The 18,213-nt window shown below is 37.0% G+C and overlaps 1 protein-coding gene across 1 annotated transcript in view; it reads right to left on the reverse strand.

The window, feature by feature from the left end:
- The window catches only part of LOC135786541 (serine/threonine-protein kinase 32C-like), a 41,571-nt gene that overhangs the window by 12,440 nt on the left and 10,918 nt on the right, over positions 1 to 18,213 (reverse strand). The window contains exons 2-3 of the mRNA XM_065296000.2: positions 18,095 to 18,150; positions 3,844 to 3,995 (exon numbers count right to left, since the gene is read on the reverse strand). Of these exons, the coding sequence (XP_065152072.1) occupies positions 3,844 to 3,995; positions 18,095 to 18,150 (208 nt within the window). The remainder of the gene's footprint in view (positions 1 to 3,843; positions 3,996 to 18,094; positions 18,151 to 18,213) is intronic.

Here is an 18,213-nt window from a genome sequence, read left to right on the forward strand (position 1 = left end):
GACGTTAGATCTCAGTGGTTGCTCATTCATTCATTCATTCATTCATTAAATCCTGTAGAGAAACAAGGAAGAGCTTTCATTTGCCTCACAGTCAGATAAGCAGAAAAAATACATTTCTCATTAAAACATTTCTATCTGTTGTGAGGGATTTATAAGGCATATCATCAGCTGTTTCAACACATGCTCAGACTTTCTGTCATAACTCAGAAGTAAACAGACACAGCAAACTTTCTGCATACTTGACATTTTCAGTGTTTTAAGAGTCTGTGTGAGGTGAATATCAACTTTCTCTCCTGCATCAGGACCACAATGATCCTTTTATAATGATGCAACATCTTCAAAGCTCAGCCAGTGAGAAAACATGAAAGAAAAGATAAAAAAAATACTCCTCTTGCCTTAAATCAAAAGAAATTCAGAGTTTCCAATGTCAAAGCATCATCTATATTCTCACTTCAGGTTATAACAAGAAATTACAAAGATTTACAAAGCCAGACACACAGAAACACACAGAGACACACACACTATTTTCTAGTGTTCTGACTGGTTACGGGATGATATTCAATTGTCTCCTTTAGACAGAAACAAAACCTCCCAAACTACAGCTTACAACCTCTTCATAAACAGAGTCGTGATTATATTTGCTCTTAATTTGGTCACTTTCAGAAAACAACATTCAATGAATTTCAGACTCTCCTACACTTCTCTCTGTGTCTTTCATATCATCATGTAAATGGCAAACAATCGAGACTCAAAAACTCCCCATTACAAACAACACCTGTACTGTACTGTAGGGCAAAACGAAAAACCCTGACGTCATTGTTGTTGTTAGACTTATACTACATAAATAAGACTGTGATCACAATGTCACTGTTTAACACTGACGCTGTGGAAAACTTGAGAAGATCCCGAAGCGTCTGACAGATCATTTGTTCAGTCGGATCATCTGAGGATGGGTTCTGTCCTCCCACCCGCTGAAGCAGATATATAATGAGGTAAATGTGATTGATTCTTGAGTCAAAAACTACCTGATTATCTCTCTCACAGAAAAAGTCCAGATGTTTTTATCTCACAAACTGTCATCTCTTTCTCTGAGTGTTATTATTTCTCCTGTGGACACCTGAACATCTGTCTGAATCAATGAGGTTTTCTTGCATATGCTCAGTGTCAACACTAAATGATGACAGATCATATTTATAAATTCACTTTTGTTTGGGTTGACTACCGCCTCACTCGCGCTGATGAAAAGACTCAAGACACAAACAGACTTCATTCACTGACTGGACTGGACTGTCATTATCAGGGTTCTAAATTAACACCCGCCAACCCGGCAAATGCGGGTTAAAATTCATTTTGGCGGGTGTTAACAAAAACTTACTAGCCAGTTTGGCCGGTGATGCATGAGGCATTGCATGCAAGATACATAAACCTTCGTTCTCGGTCATTTATCCCTCTGGCAGGACATTTCCCATGAACACTGTGCCGTAATACGTGATGATGTTTATACGCCAATTGGCTGCGCGCAGTTTGCAGCGAAACCAGCGCGAGAAACCATGGAGAACGAACGGGCAGAGCAGGGAGGATAGACTAAAAGACAGCGGTGTCGCCACACCCCTTTACTGGGGCATGTGATCCAGTGTAAATCTTTTGTGCCCATGTGTAAATCTCAAGTTTAAATTTTAGCAGTTAACTAGTGTATTCCTTAACAAAGAAAATAGCGGCAAAAACAGATCTATATGCAATGTAGTTAACCAATTTACGCTTGTAAAGCGACGAAGCAGTCGCACGGACGTGTGCATGCATGTATCCATGTCCACGCGCGTCTTTGCGTTCCTCCGCGCGCGCATCTGCATCCAAAAGGGGACGCCACGTGAATGAGTAATTATGAAAACATGACGAGAAGTAAGTTTCTAAATCATAATGCTAATCTTATTTTTACTCGATCATTATTGGCTTCTGTAGATGGACATCAGAAATGTTTTTTTTGCAAAGCAGGGAAAGGGAAGCAGAAAGGAAAGATGATGAGATTAAGGGAGGTAAGACAAACTACATCCTCACTCTGTCAGGTCTCAAACATTAGAGGAAAAATCTCAGGAAAACCTTTTGTCAAGTCTATAGGATTGCATTGTTGCTGAGAAAATCCACAGATGTATGTGTTATACTGTTCTGTATTTGCAGATATGAAATTAATATTTAGTTTACTAATATTTAACTCTAGGACACTAACTTACATAACAGTTAGCAGTAACTGTGATTGAGATTATTTAGTATAGCAGTCATAAAATGACTGGTTTCTTAAAATATTCTTGTAAAAATAAGTTATTAATCATTGCTATCATTGTATAATGTAGAAAATATTTCTCTGCTGTCATCATCAACAAACATTTTCTGCCATGTATGCCTCCAAACATGTTAATAATGTTAGGTATGATGAAGATTATACTTAAATATTATTAAATACATATAAATCTTTCACAGTAACTGTTGCACTGTAGAATAGTGGGTTAAGCAAAGGACATTGTATACTTGCACACAGCAGGCTTTCAAAAAAGTCAGCAAAAAATGGGGGGCCTGTGCCCCAGTAAAGCTTTATGTCTATCGACAGAGAAATGAAGAAATCTTATGTTTCATCACAAAAATGTTGTCATGTTTTGTCAGGATTGTCTCATGCACGCGAAAGAAAAAAAACAAATCATTGTTGCATTCAGTGGCACTCATAATTTCTCTTATTTTCACCGGAAAAAATTTGGCTAGTGGAAATGCTGATTGGCTGGTAACTTTAGAAAGTTACCAGCCACTTTGGCTGGTGGTCAAAAAAGTTAATTTAGAACCCTGGTCATTATTATGATTTGAATATAAGTTATTAACTTGCCTCAGAGAAGTAAACATATAGACAGCTCCAATGTTATGGTTGGGAACTGAGGTGAATGGGATGAGAAATGAATTTTAAACCATAAATATCAGATCACTTTTCACCTCTTGATATTTTCCTCATGAACAGTCACTGCTGATTGACTAAACATAAGAACCGATTACTACACACATTATCATTAAATAAAGCACAGAGCGCCACAACTAATCACATTAACAGGACACACACTAGTGCACATCTGACAAAATAATGAAGTGTGTGTTTGTGTCACACAGACTCAGAGGTGATGAAGCGTTTCTATGGAAACAGACCTGAGAGTAAAAAGACGATGGAGATGCTCATGTGTTTTATTGAAAACATTACTCTTTCCCTTAAAGATATTTGCTCGCTCACCTCAAGATATAAACAATCATGACATCTACACGCACACGCGCACACACATCAGATGATGGCTTAGTGGATTATCTTGTTTCGGGTTGAGCTGGTGCATTGAAAAGATTACGACTGTTACTGTCACTGAAGAAAATTTAACAAGCGCTTGTTCACCAGAGTCCACCATCATGTCAGTCATATTTACTAAAGCTCTTCATCAGAATCTTTATGCTGCTTAACAAACAGTCGACCAGAGGCTGTCATGTTTTAAAGCAGCAGTCCTCTGTAACTTTGAACTATAATGCAAGTTTTTATTTGTGTTTGTTTATCACACAACTTTAGTAGATATATGAAGTATTTCTGACACTGATATTACTTTTATTGACACACTGTTGTTTTTGTCATTTTTGGAGCGTGACAGCCGCTGATCACTGTCTGGGTTCATTATATGAAGGAGACTCTGCCGAACATCTGTTGTGTTAGTCCATGAGAACACAAATGACATTGTTGACTGAATCTACACAACAACTGCATGACGTCACAGTGTTTCAGGGTACATGTGTGTAAGACAATAAGATGATGAAGTAAAAGAGAATAATCACCATAGATTGACTAAAAACATATGTTCAATCTCCTGTAAGATCTCCAGCTCTCTGAAGACGTTTCGCACTTCATCCCGCTCAATGCACTGCTGTTTGTTCATATACTTCATAGCAAACATCTTCTCTGTGTCCCGCTTCTGTACGATACACACCTGCACGAGACGGAGAGAGAGACAGACAGAAATTATTCATTGATTTTACTTTTCTTTTATGAAAGACATGCTCTATGGTCTCTTTACTGTGCGAACAATAACCAGATAAAATCTTTAAATCTGAACACAATGATCATGTGAAGGTGAAGTGTCACTGAGATATCAGACTGATGACCAACGGCTCTGAATACAACACAAAGAGCAAAAAAGCCAAAGTTTACGTCAAAACAAAGTCTAAACTAAATCTGATATTTGACATCAGGGCCCGTATTCACAAACCATGACCTGCTGAAAAAAACAGCATCAAACCAGCATGGTCCAGCATGGGAATTATGCTGGTCTATGCTGGTTTGCTGCTGGTTTAGCTGGTGGTCACCAGCATACCAGCACCCAAACACAACATATGCTGATCTTGCTGGTATGCTGGTGACCATAATTCCCATGCTGGACCATGCTGGTTTGATGCAATTTTTTTCAGCAGGGCATTTGATCTTAACATTAAGAGTTTACCAAAGTTTGCTGACTTAGTGCCACTTCATAAACTAGAGAGCAAACTAAAAACAAAAACAAAAGCCCAACAACAGATATGAACAAGAAGAACTGAATATTTGATTTCTGAAGAGTGAATCTGTAGATTTGACCTTTGAGTCCAAACACATTTATCCTCAGTATTGACACAACAGTTCTTCAAATTAACATTTTTAATGCCTGACTTAACTGTAAATTACAACACAGGTCAAGAGAACTACTGCAACAGACAACCAAACAAGACATTTAAAAAAAAAAGATCTAACTACAGCAGATTTACCAAATAAAAACAAAGAGATCAAAAGAGCGTTATTAACATCACAACAGAAAGGTTTTTAAGGTTTTACAATGTATCATTAAAACAATGAAATACTTTATCTAGTAAATGATAAAAAAAAAACTAAACACAATACCATAAAGGTTTCTGAAGATCAGACGTGATGTGCAGAGCTTTGTGAAGGTGAATCAAGACTTAAATCAGAAAGATGAACTCGTGTTAAAGGGATAGTTCACCCAAAAATTGAAATGTTCTCATCATGTAGTTACAAACCTGTAAATGTCTTTGTTCTGATAACAATATATAGATTTGAGGAATGTTTGTAATCAAACTGATCAGAGGCCCCATTTAGGTCTATTCTTTGTCCTACTATTGAAGTGAATGGGGCTCATGAGGTTTGTAATAACATGAGAGTGAATAAATGATGACAGAATGTTTATTTTTGTGTGAACTGTCGCTTTAAGACACACTACTAGAGACTGTCAGACTTTAACTTTAAACAGATGAATTAAACTCAGATCAATGTCATTCAGTTATTATTCCTCACACAAGCACAGATCTCAGTCCAGTGGGACATCAGAGTTAATCATTAATAGAGGTTCAGTCACAGGTCTGAGAACAGTCTTTAAACTCTGACCTTGCACAGTTCTTCACTGAAGACCATTAAGAGAAAATGTCTAGTTGGTTTAATATTCATGACTGTATCCTACATGTGATGTAAAGTAAAGTCTTTAAAGTTCTGTTGATAAACTTCACAACCTGCTGCTTTATCTATGTGCTGTCACAGCGACTGTATGTCATCTTTATTTAACACTTTCATTCATTTAGAGTTATAAATATTAAGTTTAGTCATGTGAAAGTTTTTTTCTGTAACATAAAATCTAAACATTACAAAGTGAGACATCATTAGTTATAAATAATCTTGTGTCTATCAAGCTGACCTAATAAATGTTCTGCTTCTGTCAAATGTCCTGTGAGCATCTAGAGAGGATAAAACAAACGACTTTAAAGAAGCACTGCTACATGGGCGGAGTGATTTGCACAACTCTGACCGAACTCTCTGCTCCTCATCAGGGGGCTTCTCGGGTGCAGCGAGCAAATCACTTCGCCCATAGCAGTGCTTCGTCTTCAGAGAATATAGTTCCCAGTATGTATACTGTTAAAAGATGGCTGTGTCTCATATCACCTTGTTATTTGTACACGGTGTGACTATACAAATCACAACACATAAATAGGAAAATGTTTGTGTTATTTTGTCACTTATTGGGAGCAGTTTGCTAGCCGGAGCCATTTACTTCCAGTCTTTGTGCTAAGCTAAGCTAGCGGGAGCTGCGTCAGACAGAGTTACAACACGCACAGAGATGAGAAAGGTATGTATAGACTTATCTAACTTTAGGGGATACGGTGAATAAGCTAAATTCCCCAAATCTGAGCGTGTTCCTTTAAATATTCATTCTGAATATGTGTGATTTACAGTTATCATCCTTTAAAACTACTGTACTTGAGTTAAACAGACTCAACACTGATTGATATTAAAATATCCCATAAACATTTACAGTCTAACATCTTATATAAGTCACATTGCTCTCTGGGCTTTAACAGTCTCGTATGTCTGATAGATTGAGAAGGAGCTTTTTTATATACCGTACTGTACGCTCACGGTTATGAATTCAAAGTCGATTTGCAGAGCAAGCGTTTATCCCCATAACTCTCGTATATTTAGCAGCTTTATTCATTGTTGTCACAGTTTTCCTCAAGGGACGGCTCCAGCAAAGTTAAAAGAAACGTCTTTGTTTTAAATTCACAAAAGGATTTGGTTTGTGGGTCACAGAAACCACCCGAACAATCACATCTGATCCTTTCCAAAACCAAACTCATCCTTACAAGACTCCTGTGTTAGTCTCATCTCAGACAGATGTCTAAGGGCGCTGGTTCTACTGAACCAAAAAAAAAAAAACATCGATTCAGTTGATATTTATTCTGATGAGATGAACTTTAGGATTCAAATCTATTGTAGCTGAACTAAACACATCTGACTGCAACAAGCTGAGAGATTTTTCTCTAGGATCTATACACACACACACACACACACACACACAAACGCATGCACACACACACACACACACACACACATACACACACACGCACACACACACGCACACGCGCACACGCACACGCACACGCACGCACACATATCATCCAGATATTCTTGATCTGAAGTCTTTCAGTAACAGAAAGAAATGATTTGACTGTGTAAACAAACAGTTGTGTCACATGAGCATCACTAACTGTACAGCCAATCACAGCACCTCTGATCTGATTCTAGTAAATACACTTGATGGCAAAGCCCTCAATAGAAGTGAATGAGCAGATGTACTGTATGTGTGATTATTACATAAACACACTGTGCATTGACTTAATAATACTTATGACAAACTTTACATTACTGACTAAATGTCTTCGTTCTACAAATACTCAGTAAAAATGATTTCTTACACAAACTCAACCAGGGCATCACGGCACCATTGCTTCGTGTTACAGGACATAAAAAAAAATTAAGAATCGATGAAAAAAGGTGTGGGCTATAATCCGGCCAGAGAAAACCTTTAGTGTCCAACATAAACATTCAGATGAGTACACAAACAGTTTTATGTATGGTGTTACATCTTTGACAAGCAGTGATCTCTTTAATATTCACATGTTCAGTTTTCAGATGAGAGGTTTGATTTGTTGTGTCCCAGTTTCACTTTATAATCAGAATTGATTGTAAAGATTTAGGTTAAATATCAGAGTGAAACATCTGTTTTAGCCTAAACCCCTAAAGGAACCCATTGGAACCTAGAAGCTGTGGATGTCATTTAACAATTTACACCAAATGAATATTTGACAGATTTAAAACAAATAAACTACAGTACTTAAAGATTAGTTCACATCATTTTACTCTCCCTCAATCTATCCTGGGTGTAGATATGAACACATTTACAGTTATATTAAATAAGATCCTGGCTCTTCCGGCATTAGGTGTGTTTGACTTCATGTGGCGCTGCAAGAAAAGACAGGCCGATGACATCACAGTACAGCGAGAGCGAATCCACCGCAGATTCCTCCGTAACATTTCTTGAATCGTTCTCGCAGTACTTTGATGTCATCTGTCAAATCTTGTGACTTGTGTTGTCTTATGTCTGTTTCGTCACGTGACACAAAAGAACCAATGAGAACTGACAGCTCGCCATATTGTACCACCTTTAGGGTTGCAAATGCAAAGGGGTGGAAAAGTACAACATGAAGGAAATTGCAGTGAGTGATAAATGTACATGGATTGAGAAGACAATGAGATCCTTATATTGGTGTTACATAACATTTCCAAAACTGTTCTGGTGGAACCTTGGGGTTTCTCTTTGGAAACCTTCTATCTGGTAATAAAACCAGTAGTTACTAAGCAACCGTACATCCCAGTCACAGTCCTGCCATGTGTTCAATTTAACCACAGTGATGCTGAAATACAGAAGAACATGTTTTATATGTCCAGTATTTCACATCATAAGCATTTGTCTAGGTTTGTAAAGCTGTGTGTTTCTGCTGCTTATGAATGTTGACATGAGTTACGTGATAAGCTGATGTCTCTCTGTGGGAAACCCCAGGCGTTTCTGATCTCTCAGAGGTTATTACTGTCTGTCTGTCTCTATGACGTCTCTCAAAGCAAAAGAGACTTCCATAGAGAGACAGGATTTAATATTCACTTCTATTGCATGAAAACTGTGAAGCTGCCTTTGAAAGCTGGTGAATCATCCAGGAGGAGTCCCAACACACACACACACACACACACACACACACACACACACGCACACGCGCACGCATGCACTCACACACACACACACACACACACACACACACACACACACACAATCTCTTGCTCTTTACTCTCATCCAGTGGATGTTATGGTGTTTAAACCTCAGGAGATTCAACATACAAAGCCATTTTTCATCGTTTTATGTCTTTTACTATCATGAGGACAGAGTAAAGGAGGTCGGCCTGATGAGGAAGATAATAACACATACTGACGGTCATTTATTCTCCAGCTGATGAGACTTGTTTCCTAAAAGACCATTTAAACACAGCAGGCAACCCCATACGGCCAAAAAAATACATGTCTTTTAAATATATGCTAAATACATTCGGTAGAAAGTAAAGTTTAATTAACTATATTTTTGTGAATTTGAAAATATGTTGAGTTTAAACCTTCATATATTAACATATATTTCAAAATGTATTTCAGAGGCAACAAATAAATTTTTTATCCTATAACCCATACAGCAATATATATATATATATATATATATATATATATATATATATATATATATATATATATATATATATATATATATATATGAAGAGTTTGGTTCCAAAACGCAATATATCCATTTTGATAAATTTCGGTAAAAACGTGTTTTCTATACCAAGAAAGTGACAAGATGAAAACCACTATTTTCTGGTACAAACTTTCACATAGCATCTTTAGGTTATAAAAACATAACAAATTAAAATCCATAACTCGATTTTCAAAGATTTATTATAAAAACAGATAATTTTTTCCACAAAATGCAATAAATCCATGACAAGTTTTTTTCAAAATGCTATAAATCTATTGAATCAATAGCCTATATAAATGTGCATTCATCTTTGCCATTTTATATTCATTTAGTTGACTAGTGTTATACACTGATAAAAAAAATAAACATTAATGTCATTAATCAAAACACTTCCTTTGTGATATTAAGAACACTGTCATTGCTGCGGTTATACTTGGGACATCGTCGCTTAACATTTTTCACAGCGATCAGCTGTAAAATGTTTTGGTCCTGCTCGATTTTCATTGACTTTGAGTAAAATTATGGAAAGTTTTTCATAAGATCCCCTGGGGTCAATGTGTTAGCATGAGAGAGCTTGATGCTGTCGGGAGAACAAGCACCCGTCTCCCGAGTGCCTCTCGCGGAAATTATTAGATGTTGATGGCTTACGTTTCTTTACCGTTACAGAAAACCAGCACAGGTTTATCAATGCCATTAAAGTAATATTTTGTTTTTGTTTGTTTGTTGATCACGAAGTACAAAGTAGATGAGGAAAACTAGGACTCTGTGTACTTAATGCGCCGCCATTGTTTGTGCGGATTTATTGCATTCTGTTGAAAAGGAGGAGTGGCGTTTATCGCGTTTTGGGAAAAAAGGGAGAAAAGATGACAGAATAACACAGCGGATATTGGATTTTGCGTAAAATTAAGAATTTACTTTTAAATACTGACCTGATACAATACTTATTGTGGCAGTAACTCATTTTTTTCAAAATTGGCATTTATTGCATTTTGGAACCAAACTCTTCATATATATATATATATATATATATATATATATATATATATATATATATATATATATATATAAATCAAAATCTTTTTTTCAAGGGAGTCCTGGCCAAGAAAGCAGAATAATAGTTCCATAGTTAAACTATACAATGAAAACAAAATAACAAAAACAACAACATTTAACACAAAAAAGAAAAAGCAATTAACAATTTAACATCACCTTAACAAAATGAGCAACAGTGGTCAGTAACAGCACATGTGCATTAGGTACTCAGAAAGTCATTTATCCTTATTATAAATCCTGACCCTAACTCATTGTTGGTAAATAATTAAATTTTATCTGCTTCTGCAAAATATACCAAGATAACGGTGCAAAAACTTTTAAAGCACTTTCACCAAAAACAGTTCATGTTCATGGGATGTAATACTGTATGATTAGCCCATGTGATCAAAGATTAACTTCCCTGGAAGTAACTTTTAGAATCAAAAGAGAATATAGATAAATAAGTAAGTAGGGAGTTTGTGCAGAATGACCTTAAAGAGAAAAGTATGCCAATGCTTCAGCCTGAGATTTTGCAAGGATAGCCAACCAACACTCTCGTAAACTACCATGATGAGTACGAAAACTTGAATTAGGTACAAATCTTAATGCTGTATGATATACTGAATTCAGCATTTTCAATGAAGATTGATTTGCATGCACATATAAATGATCCCCTTAATCCAGCGTTGACAGAAAAGTTGCTTGTATGGTTGTTTTTCTCACACTAAAAGAGATACAGCCTTTGTTTCTATAATAAAAACAAGCTTTAAGTTTTTTTGTCAAACAATCTATAATGTATGTTGCTTGAAGGACAAGTTTTCCTTTAAAAGGAAACCAAGATATATATATAGAGACTGATACTCAAATGTTAAAGATTCTTCTGAATAATGTTAAAAGCATTTGCAGATCTTCTAAGCCAAGGCATTTGTTAAGAATAAGGCAGAAAACTGTGTCATCTGCATAAAAATGATACTTTGCAGTTGTTATATTAAGTCATTTATATAATAATAAAAAAACACTTTGGGCTCTATTTTAACGATCTGAAACGCAAGTGCGAAGCGCAACGCGCAAGTGAGTTTGTGGGCGGATCTTGGGCGCTGTTGCTATTTTCCCGGCGTGATAAATAACTCTTGCGCCGGGCGCAAATCAATAAGGGGTTGGTCTGAAGTAGGTTCATTATTCATAGGTGTGGTTTGGGCGTAACGTCAAATAAACCAATCAGAACGCTAGCCAACATTCCCTTTAAACGCAAGGGCGCAAGTTCCATGGCGGGTTGCTATTATTATGACGGATTTACCAGGCGCACGCCAGGAGCGGTTCACAGCCGAGGAGACCGACGTCCTTGTACGGGGGAATCCCACGCTTGCCAGCATAAATCGGGCACGCCGTGTAACGGGAGGTGGATCTGCCTCAGGACTTGACGCCAGCAGAGGACATCGCTGCGTCCACCCTCACCGCTGAAAGGGTTTGGGGGCTTTGAAATCGGACCCAAGAAACGCAAGCAAGGTCCAACCCCAACGTACTCTTACAAATCAAGTTCATATACATTAAGGTTTCTTATGAAAACATTTTAACTATTATTTACATAAAATAAACGTAATACAGCCACACAACAAAGTTATGAAAATATTTTAATCGTTATTTGCATGAGAATAAATAAAAAATATCACCACAATGCTCACCACTATGATTCCCCTTATCTCGTGTATTAATATTTTTAAGTGTAACAATTTATGATTTGCAAAAATAACTGTTGCATCTGTGTAGATTAGATAAGCAAAGTGTATGCGCGTTGTGCACGCTATACATTATGGTCAAGCATGCGCCCTTAAAATAGCATAATGAACCACGCGCAACGCGCCACTGACTTTAGACTAGTTTTTTTTGGTTAGTAGCGCAATTGTTTTTTGAAACTGCAAAATAGCATAAGAGATGGTTTGCGCCGCAACACGCCTCCTTTTTGCGCTGAACCGCCCAGGGAGCGCAAGTTCATTCCCTAGTTTGCTGACGTGCATCTGTGGAGGGAAAAACCCCGCTGTGCGCCGGCGCAAAATACGAATGATACATGCGTCACTGACAAAGTCAATTGCGCTGGGTGCAAGATAGGGCCCTATGTGTTTGGCCACTTAAATAGTTGCCAAACCATTTAACAGCATTTGGAGACATTCCAATATCCACCAATCTCTGCGTCAGAATATAGTGATCAACTGTATCAAACACCTTTCAAAGATTTAAAAACAATGCAATACAATATTCCTTAAAATCAATAGCACTTATGAAATCATTTTTTATATTTCTTGACTCTAAATATACTTTCAAAGGGTTACTTATAAGCCCTTCCTGGATCCGACCAAATTACTGGATCCGATGTTAAAACCATCTCCAATCTTACAGACCAGTATACCCTCAATCTGGCATTGAGGATATTGGATGATCCATCCCACCCACTTTTCTTAGAGTTCTTCTTACTCCCCTCTGTAGATTTCGAATGCCATCAACAAAAACGAAACGTGCCATTACATCATTTGTACCGAGGAGCATTCAGTTACTGAACAGATCAGACAGAGGCACAAAAAATAATTTTTTATAGACATTTTTAATTAGACATTTTTAATTAGCTATCGATTTATTTAGATATTGAACTTATTGTATGCCATTATTATTGCTATTATTGTTGTCTTGTGTTGTTTATGTTTTGTTTTTTAATGTTTGCAATGTCGTTGGATGTTTGTTAATGTGGCTTCCTTGAGTGCAGAACAAATTCCCTTCGGGGCAATAAAGGTTTAAATTCAATTCCAAGATCTTGGCTAAAGCTTAGATAATGGGCTATAGTTATTTGGATTAGATCTATAAAGGAGTGATATGCTGACTTCCTTACAATACATATTAATCCAGTTTCTATAGTCAAATAAAAAATGTGCATCAAAGTTTCTGCAATATATTCAGCTGCTATATAAAAAAAAAGTATGGATCCAACCCATCAGGATCAGAGGATTTCTTGGTATTTAACCTTTTAAAGGGCGATTTGCAGGTAAAATTTTTCAACGAATTTGTGCAATTTGCTTGTTGATAATAAACATTTAAACTGTTATCCATTGTATTTTATGTTGTTGGGTATCACAAAACCCGAAAAAGTATGAAAAAGTACAGCGGTTTGCAATGATTCTCCTTTCCCCCACAACGCACTGTATGACGTCACGCTGGGGAGAGAATTTACCAAAGCCGCCTTGAGACCATTGAGAATGACTATAGAAAGACGAGTAAAGTACAGTTCTGATAGCGCAGATTATAGATAGATAGATAGATAGATAGATAGATAGATAGATAGATAGATAGATAGATAGATAGATAGATAGATAGATAGACAGACAGACAGATAGATAGACAGATAGACAGACAGACAGATAGATAGGCTAGTATAGAGAGATAGGCAGACAGACAGCCAGATAGCATAACGTTAGCATATCTTCGTGTAGAAAGTAAACAAACAATTAACATACTCGTGCATGCTGGCTTGAGGGGGATGATCCTGCCTGAAATGGGTGTAACTTTATGCGATCTTCAGCACAAACGGTTTTGGCAGCATGTCTCTAATCCAGGAAGGTGAGTGAGGCACGTCACATCTGTTCGCGGGGACCAGCGACCCAAACGCACTCACTTTCTTACAACCAGTAGCGGAATGGCAATCGAGAGAGTCGGGACTTTCTCAGTGGGTCGATCTGATAATAGTTATACATTTCGAGTTAACACAGTCTGGCGGCGTGATGTGCGCCGGTTCCCGCAGCCCGCTGGTCAAACTGCTCAACCTCTCTGCTAAACAAAGTATATGAAAGTCCTCAACCTGTTCGGCAGGTCCAAACATGTACAGGATTTATAAAAATACGGTGATCAATGAGCGGTTCCTCCTCAAATGGCATAGTCTGTCGTGATGTAAAAAGCCGCCGAACGCCTGTTTATTACAGTATGTATGCGGTCGGATCCGAGTGTGCTGCAGCTGCTGACTGCTGCTGCGTATAAAATGATCGTGTGATTCGTTATCGCATAAACAATATAACAAAGCATCCTTTTATTTCACAAAACAATATATTTGAGATATTATTTGATAGACTAGTAAGTGTGGATTAAGGATGTTTAAATATCTCTAGCCTGGTGGTCAGGACATGAATGGATCAAATCAGCAGATTTGCGTAGTTTTATTTATCTCCACAGATATCATAAATAATAATTATCATGGTAACTTTGCAGTATAACACATTATATATTTCCTACGATGTATATATGATTTCCAAATTGTATATGTAAGTATTAAACAGCAATAAATGTCTCATCTATCTCTATGGCTCTGGCTGAGGCTTCCTTCACTTCTCCCCAACGTGACGTCATCGCAGAATTGCGTAAAAAAACCGTTAATACCAAAAACGTAAAAAAAGTGGTCTTTAAGACCATTTTTGAGACATTTTAAAAATTATACACATATCTTGAGTGATTTATGTACCCATTAATCGACAGTGGTGGTTAACCTGCAACACGCACTTTAAGAGCATCATATACCTCCTGCTTTACAATAAGAACAAGATCAAAACTGCTTTGTTTTCCCTGGACAAAGAATAAACCTCCTTTTTTCTCCTCTGTTGAATATATTTAAAATGTTATTTAAAACAGGGGTTTTCAAACTTTTTGTGTGTGTGGACCACTATTTGTAATCAAGAATTTTCGCGGACCACCTCATAATACTCATTATAAAATATGTCTACACAAAGTCCTGAATTAATCTGCACATCTAAATAGTCTTACTAGCACTAAAACTATAACTGGTCATCACATCAGTACAACAGGTTTCTTAACCTTATATCATAATTATTTATATACATATTCTTAGTGTTGGGAAAGTTCACTTTCTACATGAACTAGTTTAGTTCACAGATCACAAATTTTAAAATGAACTAGTTCAGTTCATAGTTCATATTTGAAAATGTTAAACTAGGTCACAGTTCCAAAACTGAACTAATTTATAGTTATTTTTTCCCATATTATTTTTTTTTAATGATTGCCATTATAGCCCATATAGAACCACCAAACAGCAATTATTTGATCAGTTTTAACACTGAAGCTAAATGCGTCAGATTCATCTTCATGTCCAACTTTAAATCCTTATTCAACCAGCGTTTACATTAGCATTGACTGTCTTTTAATTTTTGTATTTGCTTACACTTACCTTGAAAGGCTAGCCGGGTGGGAGTCGCACCCCGGGGGCGAGAAGCGCTGCGAGGCATTGCGTGTTTGACAACTCGCAGGTATTGCACACCACACGTGCACGTTAAATAGCGTGAGCTTAGTCAAAGTCTATTTCAAGATCCGGAATATGCGTCAGCAGCCTATGTTAATCGTTAACGATTTAAGACAAATATGATGTTATTTAATGTTAAACTATTTGAGCGGCAGGAATTCCAGCAGCGTCTGTGTTGTTGTGATGAAGCATGCAGCGTGACTGGTGAACACCGAGTGGTGGCGGTGTTGCCAGATTGGTTGTTTTTCCGCTACACATTAAGGCCTGTTTACAGTGTGTTTTAGTCGGGTTTTCGCCTGGAAGAATATACAAATCTGGCACCCTATTGAACGACGTTAAACTGAGAGAGCGTGCCGTTCACAGGCACCAGAATGAATGAGTTCACAGTAACGTTTATTAGGCAGCAGTACACGTTCGCCCAAAATATGAACGAGTTTGTATATTAAAATATAAATATTCTTATTTTGACTTTTCACGGACCACCTGCAGTACCCTCACGGACCACTAGTGGTCCGCGGACCACAGTTTGGGAATGGCCGATTTAAAACATATATATTTAGCTATTTGGGACGGTGCCTGGAAAACATAATTCCAAATATATACAAATGAACATTTCCATCTTTAAATGTATCATTATAAAACCTAAAAGGTTCCTCACATGTTGTTTCACGGATGAAAGTGCTACAATAAACACGCACACGTCAAACCCGTGGGTGCTCCGGGGCTCATTTCGATCACCCACCGAAATGGCCAAGCACATATGCTCATTTGCTTCACATTTTGCATCTAAAACCACACTAAAAACGTGACCGCGCCGCGTCCCTTCTTTTCAAAGTGTCTGGGCGCTCCAGGTTGTCTGTCGATGCTAAGTAGTCCTAAGCATTGCTTGACGTTGTGACGAGCACCCACCAGCGGAAAAAGAAACCAGTGAATGTGAACACACACGTTTGTCGTTTACATTTTTATATTTTAAAATATATGTATGCATTATACTGTATATGCAGAAATGCCTGCCTGCACATAGCACACACACACAAACAAACAAACAAACAAACGCACACACATTCTATAATCACCGCATTGCAACAGTCACAGCTCTTGAGAACTCTTCAGTGCATCCACGTCCTTTCAGCTTAAAGGTTGTTAACTCATTTTTCAGATGTAAGCCAATGGAACTTTAAGTGTTGCACACAAAAATAAACTGATATATAATTACATGGATGAGTGAATCTATAAGTCTCTTATAATTCCAAATCAACCAAAACAACAGCGGTTACAATATCATTATTAATAAATCTTTCAATTTACTTGAACCACAATGAATCCAGTTTGTCATTAGACAACCTACTGTTTGAGTTGTGTCTTAAGTCTGTTCACACAACACACAAAAATGTTCATTTAATTAATGAACAGATATACTCCACATTAATGAATACATGAAACAAAATGTAAAATTGACCCAATGCAGGGTTGTTTTAACCCAACTGCTATGTTATTATACCCCATGATCGCATAAAAACAACCCAACATTGGGTCAATTTTAACCAGCAGTGTGTTCATGCCACTGATCTATATAAATGACTGGATTACGAATAGAACGCTTAACGTAACAGCGTGAGATGAAGCCAGCGCAGAGTTCAAGCGGCCATCTTGGTATACACAACCGGCCGAGGGCGTCATTGAATTCCATTCAGAATCCTGATCTAAATTCACCCGCTTTACAGCGTATCAGTCACACAAGATTAATTTATAGGATATGTGTACGTAAATTATTTGTTAATTCTGGTGTTATTTGCAATGTTAATGTTTTAATCGGGCAGGGATTAAAAAATATTTTAAGGTGAGTGTGTCTGCTGCATTCTGTTAATGACACGGGTATAAATACATTTTTTTTTTTTTGACATTCAGCTACACGGTCAGCGTTATTTCTCTGAATAAGTTTAGGTAACTTGTAAGTTTAGATAACATAATTACAAAACCAGCAAATTATTGTCTGCACATACGGTACAAAGCATGATTATTTATTTAGATTTCAGAATGAGCACGTTTATTGTAATTAATACTAAATATGCTGCGGTCTGTCTGCTGATCCGATACTGTAATGAAGATGAATGTATAATAACTGATTAAAACGCAAAATGTACAACTTTCAGTAAATAACTATCTGCATGCTTAGGACGTTTGTGTTGTAATAATGTACAGGAAGACTTCAGATATAAAAACGAAGACTAGTAAAGTGATGTTTATCATTAAAATCTGAAGAATGTCTGGGTAAACAAACATGGCGGCGCAGTGGCTTCACAATTGTGACGTCATGAACAATCCAGTTATTTATATAGATCAGTGGTTCAGTCCAATATTTACCCATTATGGGTCAAAAGTAACCCAGACATTTTTAGTGCCATAATAGTGCCATTCCCAAAGGTATTGATTTCAGTCACTTACTGTTTTAAAATTAATCCACACTAAACATTTGACTTAAAAATAGGTTTTATTATCTGTTTATTCTTTTGAGTATTTATTTGAACGTATTTACACTGAACGACCTTTACTTGTGCATACGTAATTATTAAATTAATGGATGTAAAAATATCACCTTACCTTCCCAAAGCTGCCTTTACCAATGGCTCTGAGAATCTGGAAGTGATCGAAATTCACTAGAAAAAAAAGAAAAGAAAGTAGATTAATAATGCAGAACTACTTCATTAAACATCCTGTTT

Source organism: Paramisgurnus dabryanus, chromosome 20 (genome assembly GCF_030506205.2).
Source record: "Paramisgurnus dabryanus chromosome 20, PD_genome_1.1, whole genome shotgun sequence".
Lineage (NCBI taxonomy): Eukaryota > Metazoa > Chordata > Actinopteri > Cypriniformes > Cobitidae > Paramisgurnus > Paramisgurnus dabryanus.